Raw genomic sequence first — 16,785 nt, forward strand, 5'->3', positions numbered from 1 at the left:
ACACGCACAAATCCAAAGCAATTCACACGTGAATGACGATTTGCACATTCGCATTACAGGATGAACGTGTACATTTTAAACATTCAGAAGTTTTTGTGCACAGTTGTAAATCTACGAATTGTGTTTTGAATTTGTGAAATGTATTTTATGAATGTATAATTTTAATTTGCGCACGTGAATTTTGTTTTATGCATGTGAAATTGGCTACACATGTGTGCATCTTGTTTTTTGCGTGAATTATTAATGAGACTAATCTGTCTCCATAGAGGTTAGTCAACAAACTGTTCAATTGACGTCATTAAAGCAGGAAGTACAGGGATGTAGTACAAACCGGCCGTTCGCTGTAGGCTTTGAAAGGGAACTTCTGTTAAATAAAATATCTCGCTTGGCATTGAACCAAGAGCTTTATTATTTTACAGGTATTATTTATTCTCTAACAGCAACATTACACACTAACTAAAGTTTGAAAAATGGGATCACAAAGAACAGGACCTGATGATAACAGATAGAATGATAACAATGGATTAATGAAAAGATCTCCTAAAAAGGTCATTTTACTGCTCCTAATCAAGCGTGCCACACGAGTCATGAAAAGTGAAGCCAAAGCGTCTCGATCGCCCCCAGGTGACTGGATGCAGTATAGGTCATAAGCTCCGCCCCTCCATGTAATGTAATGGGGCCAAACCTGCAGCACTCCTCTCAGAAACTGCCAGCCCCCTGGTGGTTGGTCCCAGTATAGGTCATAACTACCGCCCCCCCTGTATTGAAATGGACGTGATACAAACTAAACAATCAAATTACCCGTCAAATAATTTTTTCACAAAGTTGGTTTCTGTCATTGTAGGCAGTTTTTATCACGCTGATTTCATTTCAAGTGTTAGTTTTTTAAATAAGTTTAGTCTTAGTTAGTTATTTGATGCTATAAAAATGGGGTGTGTGACATTATGATTGACAGCTGTGATTGACGGCTAATCTGAGTGAAGTATTCACTGAGGCATCAACTGACTTTTTTCGGGAACTTCGGGAGGAGAGTTTTAACTTTAATTTCTACATTTCCATAACTGTTTATTTCACAAAAAGTTCAGGGGCGTGTGATTGATTAGGCGGGAGTGTGGGCGGGACCTTGATATCGCGGCTTCACTTCACACTCACTACTGCATAGACTCGAGACCCAAGATATTTGGACACTGGTGGGGTCACTTACAGCAAGAGAGTGAATATGTGCGTCTGTGTGTCATCTAGCTTTTTTTAAAGTCTATGCTCCTAAACCACGGAACTCACTACCCCTCACTCTCCATAACTTTCATGACCCAGCTATGTCTGTTTGATATGTGTGTTCAATAATGTGGCTGCATGTGGCCTTATGAGTGTGTGATATATATGCAATATGCATATTTATAATGTACTATGTAAAGTGACCTTGAGCAAGGGAAAGGCACTATATACTGTAAATAAAATTCTTCAAGAGACAAATTTTGTAAGTCTTATAGTCCATTGGAGCATTTAAGAGAGAAAAGTGTAGATGCAAACTACTCAGAACAGAAATGTGGTTTGCTGAACATCTTGTGCGTGTGCACATGTCTGCTGCTGGACGCTTGTAGTTTGATGTCTGTTTGTGATTGCGTCTGAGGTGTGAAAAGTGTGTCTGCGTCAATAGCGTGTGGTTGAAGGTGTTTTTTCCATTCCTGCTCACACGGAAACATTTGACTTCTGCTCAACAGAGAAACCACTTTACAACACAACATCTGAACCCATCAATGCTGATGTTTGACAAAAGGTCTCAAATCAAGCAGAGATATTATTGTGAAATATGAAAATGTATACTGTAGCTTTCCGCGACTATAATAACCAGGCTTGTTCGATATTGTTCAAATACATTATTAATGAACTGCTGGGTTACTGTTCTGGCCGCAAACCCACGCCGTACACAACATGAGTTATCACGCAGCGCTCTCAGTCCGAACTACCCGCTTCCTCCCTCAACTCTCCTTCTAGCCCCCCCAACCTGACTTTAACTCCACCCCTTAAAGTGAACAAGCACTAACAGTTAGAACCCCTTCTTACTAAATTAACAATGTGAACATCAACACTTTAACTAATGTCTTTCAGCATTTGAAATGACATTACAATACTTTGTGTGCAAATGCATTATGATTCTGTATACATCGATCAGGCATAACATTATGGCCTAATATTGGGTTGGTCCCCCTTTTGCTGCCAAAACAGCCCTGACCGGTCGAGATGATTCAATGTTTTTTTCTATTATCAGATCCAGCTGTCCTGCTACGAGTCTATGGTATTAATATTAAGATTGATATTCAAGGGAATATGCATGTGATCTTATACATTTACATTTATGCATTTGGCAGACGCTTTTATCCAAAGCGACTTACGAGGTGACCACTGGGATTGAACCAGCAACCTTCTGTGTATCAGTTCCATGGTTTAACATGGTTTAACCCACTGGACCACCATCTCACTTATAGCCACTCATGCTTTGATACGCAGTGCTGGTTTCAGTTGTTATTTCCAGCAAGAGTATAGAAGAATTATTCACACCGTATTTTTATAAAGATCATATCCTGTTTTGGTCAATTTTAGAATTAAATCAATGTATAAACTCTGTCATTTATAGATTCAACGATTCACTGTTGTAATATGGTATCATGCAAATGTCATGTGACGGATGACGTAATTTTAAACCTCCAGCCAGCAGCAAAAAACACAAGTCCATTTAAAAGGCTCCAAAAAGTCCCTATAGTGCTTTAGTGTTCAATCTAGTGTTCAAAATCAGTCTTCACGTCTGGAACAATAATACTAGGGCGCTTTCAGTGACTGTTTACAGGACAAAAGAGCCCATCTCAAGTATCTGTGATCTTCTGCTCTTGGATATGGCTTGGGTTGCTCCTTCAATGCAAGTGTGTGGGATTTTTCACCTGTTTGTCGTCCAGCAAGTGGAAATGGTGCGTCTGAGATGTACACAATCAATGATAATATAGTGTGCATACTACAGCATCTAGTATCATAAGCAGGAATCAGCTCCACCATCTAATATAAGCATATAATAAATGTTATTTACACACTGGGTTCATGTTAAGGACTGAATTGAACTGCTAGTTGGCTTGAGTAAAGGTCAGAAGTTGAATCCTTTGATTTTTACACATCATCAGTGGTATGATATTAATTGAACTGATAAATGGCTCCATCTGGTGGCTCCATCTCATCACTTTGAGCTCAACAGGAAACAGACTATTATCCTGCCGGTGTTTTGACTATATTACAGTTGTGACCCATCAGTTTTACCTGGGCGTAGCAGTTAATTTCACATTCACAATGCACTAAAACTACCACAACACTTCATTCATGTCTCAAATCAACTCATGTTTTCATAACACTAGCAAAGGTTTTCAACCAACAAACACACTGTCCATCATGAAACACAGACCTAAAAAACGCAAATCAAGAATGAATTTATAATTTACTGCAGTAACATAGTCTGTGCTTACATTATTTGTTTGTTTTTTTGTATACATTTCAATATGTTATTACTGTATAAATGTTTTGCATTTAATTTATTGTTTTACTCATCTATTATTTGTAATTGGCCCAATGACGTGACGTGCAATTTTGATGTCCAAACCCCTTTATGAAGTCAAAATAAGGAAATGTTTAATAAAAAGCACATTTATTGAATATATTGGTCTCTGTTTATCAAATGATATGAACATATATTGAGGGTATTACAAAGTGTAAGACGTATTAGATATTATTAGACACAGGTCGCCTACTTTAACCCTTTACATTATTTATGAATATTGATGTAGATGAATACTATGATCATCTATAAAATGGTTCAAGGTACTTTTCAGTACTAAATTAAACCTAATGTTGAAAAGTTGTGCTGTTTTGATATTCATAAACATAAAAAAAGGGAAGAAACCACACTGAGTTTGTGTGTAACAGTTTACACACTGAAAACCACATCAGTATTTATTTACAGTGGAGCCTAATTAATTTCCTTGGGAAAAAATTGCATAACATAAACATTAATTATTTATGAACATTATTATGTGTAAGTGTTGTAAAAATGACAATTCATGTGTTAACTCATATGGTGTCATACCGAGTAACAATTTAAGTCAGACGGGATAACGCTGTTTTGTTCCATTGAAATGCATAATTTCACTTCATGGAGTTGAGGAAACAATAATAACGTGATACCAAGTCCTGTAAAATATTTTCAGACATTTTGCATTTTAAATCACATTGCAGTGTTAAAATGTGAGTAAAGAACTTGAACAAGTAGGGTCACGTTTAGAGAAATCTCAATATAATGAGGAAAAAAATATATTTTTCTGAGCTCTACATATTGTTTACTGCATCACTTTATATATTCGTTAAGTATTATTGATTTAAAAAGTTTTAATATCATAATATTTAGAAAATGCATTAACGTTATCCCCTTAGACATTTTGACTGGTGTCGTCACATGATTCTCAGTTAAACTGCTTAAAATACATTGTTTAAAATTTAGATTTTAGTAATAAGTTAAAAAAAACCTCCCATAAATATAATAACTACTTTGATGTGCAGTTTTAACCTATTTGAATTTTTTGTCAGTTGAAAACCTTATTTGTCATTGGCCCAATTATTTGTAGAATGTAGCCATTTCTGAGTGAAAATAGTTTCAATGCCAATATCGACAAATACAGCATTAATTTAAAAATAATATTTTAACATTACTTAAAGGAAAATGCAGTGAAGGACTACTTACTATCGACACTGAAGCTCTTTATGATTTTGCTGATGATGATAAAGCGTCTGTGTTTCTGGTGTTTGTGATGCTCAGAGATCCAGTCTGATGATCCAGCTTAAGTCTGTAAATGTAACGCATGCAAACAAACAGTAGAAGAACATCATTGATTTACACATTCACACATGGAAGATCTTCAACAACTTAAAGAACATCATACAAACCACATCCTGCCTGCATATATGCATTCATACAACTAAGAGATCATTGCACATTTATTATAGTCCCTTAAACCCCTGATGAATATCACCACTTCAAAATGTCATGTTTTAATTAAAAATACAGCATATATTTTCATATTTACAGTTTGACTATCCAATAATTATTTTAATGATATCAATGTCTCTGGTTTTGCATGCAGGACTGGCTAAATCAAACCTGTAGTCATTCACTACCGTGGGATTCTACTAAATAAACCAAATGTCTTATATTTATAACACAAACAGCCATTAAATCAATGGAACAAAAGTGTCTTTTTAACAATGAGTGTAAATTTCACACAGTCCCTTATTTACTACAGCTGAGAATTTGCCAACAGCTCTCATTATACAGATAAAGTATTCAATTATTTTACAATAAAATCTGAAACAAATGTGTAAAATAGCTGTATGCATATAAGGGGAGCTGTTTTCACCTGTAATAAAGCACCAGTGGAAACTGAGAACAAGAATGTGATATAAAAGTATCAATTTCCAAAACAAAAAATAATCACTTTTACAAGCTAAACTTGCTTTTCTCCCTTAGTTTCTTAACATGTTTTTTTTCTTTTGAGGCTGACAGGAAGAAACTCTTCACCTACAAACTAAACACACACGCTCTGGATGCCTGTTCTCTCACACACAAGATGTTTGTCCACCCAACAGATCACACCACATCTCTGAAGAAAACCGACCGCAGCAGGTTTCAGTTTGACTCAGAGGCCAAACTTCACTAAAACTGCTACTGTGAGATCAGACACGCTTTTAACTTTCTACTTTTTACTAAAATTGAGAGCTGAATAAATAAACTCCAGTTTTAAAATCACTAGAGTTTACAGCACTCGCAGTGACCACATCATTCATTTGTGCAAGCTGGACAACTGACTACCAGAAAGGATTTCTAAAATCATTTTTAATCTTCTGTGAATGTAAAAAGGACATAAGAACATAGTTTAACAATGTATTCAGTCAGTTAGTTGTCTTTGCTTATATAGTTCATGCTTATGATTTATAATTACATTTAAATATGCTGTATATAAAAAGCACTGATTAATTTGATTGATATCTGTAGATCAAGATTAATTAATAATGTTGGTTTAACTTTACATTTTATACTATATGGACTGAATATATATATATATGTGTGTGTGTGTGTGTGTGTGTGTGTGTGTGTGTGTGTGTGTGTGTGTGTGTGTGTGTGTGTGTGTGTGTGTGTGTGTGTGTGTGTGTGTGTGTGTGTGTGTGTGTGTAGGGTCAGACTTTGTCGGGGGAGGACTGACATGTCATTACTTCTGTTGTGTTTGTTTAGATCAGTTGTGCTACTGTTAATACATCAGAAAATGTTTTGCGTGTTTGTTTTTTTCTGTTTGAGCTGCTGCCGTCTGATCGGTAAGTTATCATTTCTGTAATTTATTCACGTCTCGGAGTAATAAACTCCTGCTGCGTTTCAAGTTAGATTCTTTTCATCCACTGTGATCAAAAAGGATCACTGATCCTCACAAATCTTGTTGTTTTAGGTATTTTCATTTCAATAATTATAAATGCAAATCCTCCTGGAAATTTCTAAAAAAATAATTTTAATAATTTTAAATATTCTGCAGTAATCGTAGACAACTACAAAAGTCATGGAAATTCAGTAATAAACAGTGTTGACTATATCCAGCATATTTAAACATGTACATTCAAGCTGTAATTAATTTATCATATCATTTTTATTTTGCTCTACAGCAGATCATTTTAAAACACATTAAAGATCAAATTATTTTATTTTATTTGGTGGTGTATCTGCTGCTGTTAAAGGTTACAAACTGATCTCAGGCTTTCTAAACCAACATGAGCATTAATCTGAAAACCTCTTCATGTTCTCCAGGTGTGTTTGCTGCTGAAACAAATGAAACACAGTCAGTGTCAGTGATGGAGGGAGATTCTGTCACTTTATACACCGATGTTACTGAAAGACATGAAGACAACAACATAGTGTGGCAATATGGAGCTAAAAAGTACATTTTAGTGGAAATCATTAAAAATTATGGATTCTTCTCCACATATGATGATGTTCCTGATGGGAGATTCAGAGACAGACTGAAGCTGGATCATCAAACTGGATCTCTGACCATCACAAACACCAGAACTGAACATGCTGGAGTTTATGAAGTGAAGATGAGGGGAGCAAAACTGACATCAAAAATATTCAGTGTTTCTGTCAATGGTGAGTAGAGATGTAACTCATCCTGTGCTTCTTGTTTTATTAGCTTTTTACATATTGAAATATTGAATTATGTAATGTAAGGGATAATGTACATGTAGCCAGTTGATATCGCAGAATAAACCCCAACAGGGTGATCAGGATCAGGTCTCGCATCACTACGAAGGGGTTTATTCTGTGATAACAACCGGCTACATGTACATTATCTGCTTATTTACACAGCTACTTGCCACATAAGTAAATAATTAGACTTGAAATATTTTATTAGCTCTTTAAACGCAAGCTTCCATGGAGAAAGCAGTCGCTAGCAAGCGCAAGTTCAAACTAGACAAACATTTAAGGGATGGGTTACAGTCATAGCACTGTCAAAAGACTGAAAAAAAATATTGCATAACTCACTGTGAGTGCAGATGTGAACTCTAGTGATTTTAAAACTGTTGAGTTATTCATTTATATGTTTTTACCAGTCGTTTCCGGGGAATAACATACAACACTGCTCATCATCAACACAATCAACCAAAAATAACACTGTAGACGTATTCATACTTCTGCTTATAAATCTCATCTTTCTCAGCTCGACTGCCTGTTCCTGTCATCAGCAGAAACTGTTCATCATCATCATCATCATCATCATCATCATCATCATCATCAAATTGTTCACTGGTGTGTTCAGTGGTGAATGTGAGTCATGTGACTCTCTCCTGGTACAAAGGAAACAGTTTATTGTCCAGCATCAGTGTGTCTGATCTCAGCATCAGTCTCTCTCTACCTCTGGAGGTGGAATATCAGGATAAAAACACCTACAGCTGTGTGCTCAACAATCCCATCAGCAACCAGACTCAACATCTGGACATCACTCAACTCTGTCACACATGTGCAGGTACAGCAGCACGGCTGGTATATGTGTTTATTTACTGACCTGATCTCTGTCTTCTGTTGTAGATCAGACGGATGCAGTCACTTCTTTCTTTATCATTACAGCACTGGACACACAGTCTCCTTCTCCTCCTCTAGTCTCTCTGATAGTGCTGATCTCTGCTGGATCTCTGATGACTGTAGCAGGATTTGGGATCTTCTGGATCTGCAAATATCAAAGAAAAACAGACCAAGAAGGCAAGTGTTACAAACTGACTTTAATAAGTATTATAACAAGCAGTACTTCAAAAGTATACTCTAAATCGTCACTAAAATGCCCTATTAGCCCTAAATGTTTGTTACCTTTAGTCTATGAAAACCTTATAGGCTTAACTTCAAATTAAATTTGCCATTTTAAACTGCAGTGTTAAACATATTATGAAATGTGTGATGCTTTATCTCTGACCGTCCTAATAATAACACATATGCTGTGAAGAATCAGATCTAGTTAGTATTCAGTTGTTTTAATGAATCTATTATTATCATTGAAACAGTTGAGACGGGTGAAGATGAGATCACTTACGCTGAACCAGGGTTCTACAAAAGAAATGCACACAAAACGGTAAGAGAATTTATTGTGTTGGTTGTCTTTGAATCATTTCAGCTTTGAGGCAGATGTAGATCACTGTGTGCTTGTGTTTTTGTCTGTATAATCCACCACATCACAGACATAATAGCACCATATCAGATATTTATAAAAGCAATAAGAGCATAATTCAACTCTTAACTCAACTTATGTTAGAAAAAAAACCTATACAGAACGCCCACCACACACCAGATGATTGGTGGAGAGGAGACAGAGTAATGAAGCCAATCAGTATATAGGGATGATTAGGAGGCCATGATGGACAGGGGCCAATGGGCAAATTTGGGATTTTCAATGACCACAGAGAGTCAGGACCTCGGTTTAATGTCTCATCCGAAGGACGGTGCTTGTTACAGTATAGTGTCCCCATCACGTTAGGACCCACACAGACCACAGGGTGAGCACCCCCTGATGGCCTCACTAACACCTCTACCAGCAGCTACCTAGTTTTCCCAGTTGGTCTCCCATCCAGGTACTGACCAGGCTCAGCCCTGCTTAGCTTCAGTGGGAAACCAGTCTTGGGCTACAGGGCGATATGGCTGCTGGCTAATTATCAAAAAAAGTGGAAATTGGTGGTGCCAAAACGTTTGAAGAGGGCAGAGACACTTTTACTACAATGGCTATAACTCTTAAAAGAATTAGATATTTCCACCAAACTTGGTATAAATATGTATGAGCTCAATCTGAGGTCACAGTAGTAGTTTGGCCACTTGGTACAACAGGTACAAAAAAAAACATGAAAACGGCTATAGTCCAAATGACTTGAGAATTGGCATGCAGTGTCTTTGTCCAATGTGCCATGACTGTCTATGAGGACATTTGTATATCTTGAAAAACATGGCCGCCATGGACCAATCAAATTTGAGCACCTATCAGACAAGGTTAACGGAGGCCGATTGAAACTAAATTTCTGTGAGAAATTTGAAAGAAATCGGCCACCGGGTGCTAACAAGTTTTATGCCTCTATCCACTTTATTTTTCAAGTAAGAGTGGGCAAAGCCATTTGTAAATTAAATGTGTCTGGCTTCTGTTGTCATCCTCGTTTAGTTATTTTTAGCTGTCCAACAAAGCTTGTTATGCTGCTTGATATTGCAAAATTGTATTTTTTTACCCTATTATTTTAATTAATTGGTGTTATTATAAACACATTTATAATGTTATAATGTTTAGTTTTACCAAATACAGCACTTTCTTAATCGTCTTTGTTTTTCACACATACACACAATATTCATATCCATATCATATGGCGTGGACAAACATACCCAAAAGCCTACAAATCCTAAACGATTTTTTCCAGTGGCTAGAGCTGACAGAGGAGGTAGCAGTTAATTTTTACATTCAAGACACATAAATACATATGGACATAACATATTTTAAAAAATACCAGTAAAAATGGTTGTGTGGCAGGGCACCTTTAAAGGCCTTACAGCACTTGAACCTGATAATTGCTGCTAGCAGCTATTTTTATTATCTTCTGTTATGTGTTTTTTTTTTTTTACAGAAAGTTAAAGAGGAGGATTATGTGGTGTATGCACCTATGACAATGAGAAGATGATCAAACTTCAGTCTTTTTCTAAGTGCTAGATCAAACTGACCTGCGACAAGACAACCATCGAGTCTATGGTTGGGTTTTTGGTAAGAATCAATCATCCTGAGGGGTTTAAAGTGTGATACTTAAATGTTGATTCATGAAACAAACTTCAAAAGAACTTACCTTGGAATTCAAGGACATTTAAGAAATTATCTAAACCATATGGCCGATTGGAGAATTTTCATGTTTGACACTTAAAGTCTTGAAGGGACCATGTGTGTAAATCTCAAGAAAAAAAGTGCAACATATAACACTGGAGTGGAGAACATGCTGTGGTCTCATTTATTCACATCTGTACAGAAAGTGGTTTGATCTGTTGGCTGGAAGTGTGTGTCTGGTCTGTGAATAGCGTGTGGTTGAAGGTGTTTTTTTCCATTCCTGCTCGCATGAAACTGTTTATCTTCTGATCTACAGAAAACACACTTTAAAAATAAGTCGCATATTTTTTCAGTAGCATAACAGTGCTGCTTTTCAAAGGTAAAACATAAATTGTAAATTTATAATGTAAAAATTCCCATGAATTCAATCAGAACTAAAAAAAATCTAAATGGCATTTACATCTTTATGATTTCCAGTGTTGGCAGTGTTTTTGTCTTTGCCATGTGAACTATTTGTCACTATATTAAAATTCCTTCATCGGGGAAAACACACAAATGTCTATTTTACCTTTTTACAAGACTTCAAAAATGTGTCGCTGGTGAAACATCTACTATACTACAATGACCGAATGAACATTAGATTATTTATACCCAACTAATGGTGTAGTAACAACATATAACATCACTGGTCGTGTTGGCCAGACAAACCTTGACATTTTGTTATGTGATTAAACAATTAATATCTCAGTTGAACAAAGGCCCCAAAAATCAGATATACATAGGCCTACTGTAGGACTTGACTTAAGGATTGTGGGGAAAAAAAAATCTAGCCCTTGGGGTTCCAAAGTTATGACTCAAAATGCAATTGCCTGTGCTGCAATTGCAACAGGGTTCCAGCAACTTTAGTTCTTGGACCTCTAATTAGTGTTAGACCGATATATCGGCCGGCCGATATATCGGGCCGATATTTGTGATTTTCACATGTATCGGCATCGGCCGATACAAGGCTGCTGCGTTCGCCGATATTTTTTTCAAGAGATTAAGTTAAGTGCACCTAAGCATTAAATGACTAGTAGGTTGTAAATAGTTAAAGTATAAAAGTTTTAAGTATAGTACAGTCAGTGTGCACTTTATTATGATGCTTGCTTGTTGATACTGTGTGCAATTGTCACAGTGTCTGGTTTGTGTTCCCCGGGGGTCCACTAGAGGTCTCTCTCTTATTGTCACCGTTCATTCTGGAACTGCATTTCCCACAATCCTTGTCTGCACTCATCACTGTCATTGTTCCCAGCTGTTCCCCATCATGATTGTTAGTTCTGTGTGTATTTATACCATGTCTGTTTTAGTGTTTGTTACGGAGTCCTTGTATTTATCACGCCACTTCTGTGTTCTGTTTTCTTACCTGTTCTGGTCTTGTATTTTGGATTGCTTTATTGGATGTTGACCCCTGCTTGGACTGGATTACGTTACGGAATATCCCAAAAAAAATGCTATTGGATCTAACCCCTGTTTCCCGTGTGTGGTTCGTGACAGAAGGACTCCGTCATGCAAAGATCCAGCGGTATGGGTTTTCGTGTCTCTTCCCCAGCCACCGAGAGGGAGAGGAGGCAGCAGAGGGGGAATTCTCCATCAGGAGAGCTTCTACCTCGTATGAACATTTTCCAGTGTTTTGCCTTATGGGCTCGTAGAACTGAGGACAACATGGCGGCCAACTCCCCTCTCTTCAGCCCCGAACCAGAGCCGTCCAGCCCAGAGCCTGCACCTCCCCATCATGAACGGAGGAGAAGGAGGAGGAGGAGGAAGCAGGCGTCCACTGTTCCCGTGCAGCCCGTTGTAGTCCCGGAGGTCGTCCCCTTGCAGCCCACGGTGGTTCCGGTGGTCCGTGCTCTGGTGGTCTCTGTTCCGGTGGTCTCTGTTCCGGTGGTCCCTGCTCCGGTGGTCCCTGCTCCGGTGGTCCCTGTTCCGGTGGTGGTCCCTGTTCCGGTGGTGGACCCTGTTCCGGTGGTGGACCCTGTTCCGGTGGTGGACCCTGTTCCGGTGGTGGACCCTGTTCCGGTGGTGGACCCTGTTCCGGTGGTGGACCCTGTTCCGGTGGTGGACCCTGTTCCGGTGGTGGACCCTGTTCCGGTGGTGGACCCTGTTCCGGTTGTCCTTGCTCTGGTGGTCCCGAGTCCGGACACGGCCTGGAGGGCTGTGATGGGATGTTACGTGGTGGCAGTCCTGCGTGCTTGGGAGGAGCACAGAGCTTTCTCCAAAGCTCCGGAGGTTGTTCCGGTGGATCGTGTTCCGGTGGTCCCAGTTCCGGGGGACCCAGTTCCGGTGGTCCCAGTTCCGGTGGATCACGTTCCGGGGGACCCAGTTCCGGTGGTCCCAGTTCCGGTGGATCACGTTCCGGTGGTCCCAGTTCCGGCGGATCGTGTTCCGGTGGTCCCAGTTCTGGTGGTTCCAGTTCTGGTGGTGGATCGTGTTCCGGTGGTCTCCATTCCAGTGGATACAGTTCTGGAGGTCGTTCCCGTGCAGCCCGCTGTCGTCCCAGAGGTCGTCCCCATGCAGCCCACCATCAGTCCTGCCATGGCCAAGAGGACTGTCTTCCTCTTTTATGCAGTCGCGGTACTGCATGCGTGGAGGAGGCACAGCATGTCTGCCGATCCAGAGACGGTTGGGTCTTGGAGCGTCTGGTAGCCGCTCCGTAGAAGGGGGGGTTATGTCACAGTGTCTGGTTTGTGTTCCCCGGGGGTCCACTAGAGGTCTCTCTCTTATTGTCACCGTTCATTCTGGAACTGCATTTCCCACAATCCTTGTCTGCACTCATCACTGTCATTGTTCCCAGCTGTTCCCCATCATGATTGTTAGTTCTGTGTGTATTTATACCATGTCTGTTTTAGTGTTTGTTACGGAGTCCTTGTATTTATCACGCCACTTCTGTGTTCTGTTTTCTTACCTGTTCTGGTCTTGTATTTTGGATTGCTTTATTGGATGTTGACCCCTGCTTGGACTGGATTACATTACGGAATATCCTAATAAAACTGCTATTGGATCTAACCCCTGTTTCCCGTGTGTGGTTCATGACAGCAATAATGTAATTATTTTATTTATGCTTAAATATTTATTTTCAGAATTTAGTTTCACCACTGAACTCTTTTTTTTTTTCTTGTTCTACCTCACCTGTTTTTACTATTTGTTAAATATTGTTTTTTTTTTAGTTCAATAAATGTTCCTTTTTTAATTTTTAAATTGTTATATCATCATGATCATTGTGTCATTTTTATGATGTAAATTGAGGGAGCAAAAGCAGTATCGGCTCAAAAAAATCGGCAGCCCGTATCGGTCATCGGCTAAGGCTGATGAAAAAAAATCGGTATGGGCATCGGCACTAAACCATATCGGTCGATCCCTACCTCTAATAACATTGTTCATTACGCCATCAACAATAATGTGTTTTGGTGAACTATTCAACAACTAACTCTCAAGAGAAGGACAAAGTTGAACCCCAAGATCAAGATCAGAGAAAATGTGGACAAAGATGTCACCTGTTCCAGCTCTGTAACCACCCCCTGAGGATGTCCGAAGGGGTGTTAATTCTACAAACAAGACAAACCACTTGGTGTTTAATTAGAGAGGGGGAAAAACTATTTGGTAATATTAATAGGCATACAATTAGCAGAAATGTAGTTAGAATGGTGTTCTGGTGTATTTTAGTACCTTTTTAGTTCCTATGTGGTTGCTTTCAAGTCACAAAAGGCCACATCTCTGTGATATTCTCAGTGCCTGTGATCTTCTGGTTTGATATGGCTTGGGTCAACCCTTCAATGTGCATTCAAAAGGGTCCCTATGCACTGTTCACTGCTCCCTACTCCCTGAGCACGGTATGTCAGGTTAAAGGGTTAGTTCACCCAAAAATGAAAATTCTGTCATTAATTACTTACCCTCATGTCGTTTGACACCCGTCAGACCTCCGTTCATCTTCGGAACAGAAATTAAGATATTTTAGTTGAAATCTGATGGCTCTGAAAGGCCTCCATTGACACAATGGCACGTTACACTCTCAAGACCCTTAAAAGGTACTAAAGACGTCGTTACAAAGTCCATCTCACTACAGTGGTTCTAAAATAACTTTATGAATCGGCGACAATAGTTTTTGTGCGCAAAAAACCCCTAAATAACGACTTACATAGTGATGACGATTTCAAAACACGGCCTCATGAAGCTTCGAAGCGTTATGAATCAGATTATGATATAACATAAATTAATATTGTAATTTACTTTACTTTCAAATTCAAAACCATATAATAAGCATACATTTACAAAACACACAGTATCTAAAAAATATTATCAAAACATTGTCCATTAGTTTTATTAGTTTACTTATAAGTTACCTGTATTGACTATGAACAGATTTGAAGCTGCACCTGTCATTCAATATGAAAATACATTTTGATTTGGTTATGTATAAATGTAGGCTATTCTTAATCAATGGTCTTTGTAGCGGTCTCATCTCATGCGCTTTCTTTCCCAAGTGCAGCTGCATATGACAACATTCCTGAGGTAAATAAAGTAAAATATAAAAAATGACAGCCCTCAGGTGCTTCTCAACACTTAATTTGTTTACATATTCATAAAATATAATATACGAATGTAACAGTTATTGCCATAACCATTCATAAATACTCTTTGTTAACGATTCAAATGTAAACTCCTCCATCGCAGAGCTGTTTAAAAACTATTCCAACCAACGGCTCTGCACCATCATTTGTTCAGACAGGTGATGCATGCGACGCGCAAAGACAGTTGGATGATTTTCACTCTCTACTTCATGTGAAGTGTATCGATGTTCCCTTCTTCCCTACGCCGTTCGCTCCCTTTGGATTGGAATCTCACTTGAGATAGCGGAATACCCTCTGAAGTCCACTTCGCAGTCCACTTACGGTCGAATGGAACGCACCTAGGGATTTTTCTCCTCATTCATCATCCAACAGGTGAACGTCATAAATCTGGTCCCCTCACAACGCGCATGCGGAAGTATAACGATGACGAGATGATGTCACGCGAACATGGCAGCAAACAGGGAGATCATGTTCACGTAAAAACACTGAAAGTGCATCAAATTAGATGAAGTTAGCTATATGGTAATAAAACCCATGTATAAACGTTTGAAGTGACACTAAATGAGCCTCTCTGTTGATAATCGTACACCCGGGCTGCAACACGAGCTGCGTTTCCGTTGTGATTGACTCGAACTGAATTTGGAAGCACGCTCGCATACTACTACTTTTACCACATCTAAGGCAGAAATAGTAACCGCTGAGCTAGTATGCGGTTCCGAATTCAGCATTAGCCTATTGTGTGCTGACAATGGACAACTGCAAAGCTATACATACATGTTAAACTTATCTCCTACGTAAATGATCCCTTCGCAAACTGATGTGTGATTCCTCCTAATGTTTCTGTATTGTAAACCTATAACCTCCCTTCCATCTTTTGTGTAATCACAAATATTCTGCCTATTCATATCATTGATAGTTGCCGTTGCTTTTAACTACAGAAAACTGAAAATGAAACTAAAGCATCGTTTGACCACTAGAGTCATTCCCATTTCCCACAGGATAGCTAAATGTTTTTTCTTTGTCAAGCATATTGCTAAATATTATTCCTTATATTAGGGTTACAATACGGATAAAAAAAGAAAAACAGTTGCACTGCTAATTAGCAGCAGCTAATTGACCATGATAATCATATTTCTCCACATTAGGCTATATTTTATTGTTCCTTCCCTCTTTCATAATTTGAGATCCTCAAAGAGTGTACGATCAATTGCGTCATTAAAAGACAGTGGTGTCTGATATCACATGACCACAGTTGTACTGTAGTAACAATCTCTAACTGTTACTACTGTTTGCCGGCTGCTTCATCATTTATTTAGTTATTTATTTATTGCAAGAACAGCATCCCACACAGTTTACCCTTGTTATAAAGTGCATGCCATTTCATTACAGTTTTTTACAATCGCTATGACATTTTTTTCAATACTTTTAACAAATTTCCTAAACTCTTAACGCACCAACACACCTACATCACGCTGTGGCGAGCAGCGAGGCCGAGGGACCGTGAGGGCGGGACGAGGCGGCGCTCATCAGAGAGGATGAGCGCCAGCTGCGAGCCGCAGCGATCTCGGCCCTTGCGGAGGAGTGAGGGAGTATAAAGGAGGAGCAACGACAGTGAGGGACGAGAGAGGACCAGGCCTGGATTTTGTGTTATGTTTTATTTTGTGTTCGCTGCAGTCGTCCGTGAGGGGCTGCAGCTTTTTATTTTCATTTTGTGTTTGTTTGTATGTAGGCGGCAGTCCACCGCGAGGGGCTGTCGCCGCCATTTTATTTTGATT

The 16,785-nt window shown here is 38.9% G+C and overlaps 1 protein-coding gene across 1 annotated transcript; it reads left to right on the plus strand.

Annotated features, from left to right (window-relative positions):
• The first annotated feature begins 6,273 nt into the window (after positions 1-6,273).
• LOC307120363 (CD48 antigen-like) lies at positions 6,274-10,950 on the plus strand. Its single transcript, XM_079807375.1, has 6 exons — positions 6,274-6,399; positions 6,881-7,219; positions 7,791-8,096; positions 8,198-8,329; positions 8,626-8,693; positions 10,219-10,950. Exons 1-6 carry the CDS (start codon positions 6,291-6,293, stop codon positions 10,270-10,272), a joined length of 1,008 nt encoding a protein of 335 aa, XP_079663501.1. The 5' UTR covers positions 6,274-6,290; the 3' UTR covers positions 10,273-10,950.
• The last annotated feature ends 5,835 nt before the right edge of the window (positions 10,951-16,785 follow it).

Source organism: Gobio gobio (assembly GCF_949357685.1).
Source record: "Gobio gobio genome assembly, chromosome: 24".
NCBI classification, from domain to species: Eukaryota; Metazoa; Chordata; class Actinopteri; order Cypriniformes; family Gobionidae; genus Gobio; species Gobio gobio.

What these genes read in the sequence shown, in the direction of transcription:
- LOC307120363 (XM_079807375.1), top strand. Translation starts at nt 6,291, where the DNA reads ATGTCATTACTTCTGTTGTGTTTGTTTAGATCAGTTGTGCTACTGTTA. An exon ending in GAGCTGCTGCCGTCTGATCG is followed by an intron (nt 6,400 to 6,880) that starts GTAAGTTATCAT and finishes CATGTTCTCCAG; the next exon opens with GTGTGTTTGCTGCTGAAACA. An exon ending in AAGAAAAACAGACCAAGAAG is followed by an intron (nt 8,330 to 8,625) that starts GCAAGTGTTACA and finishes TCATTGAAACAG; the next exon opens with TTGAGACGGGTGAAGATGAG.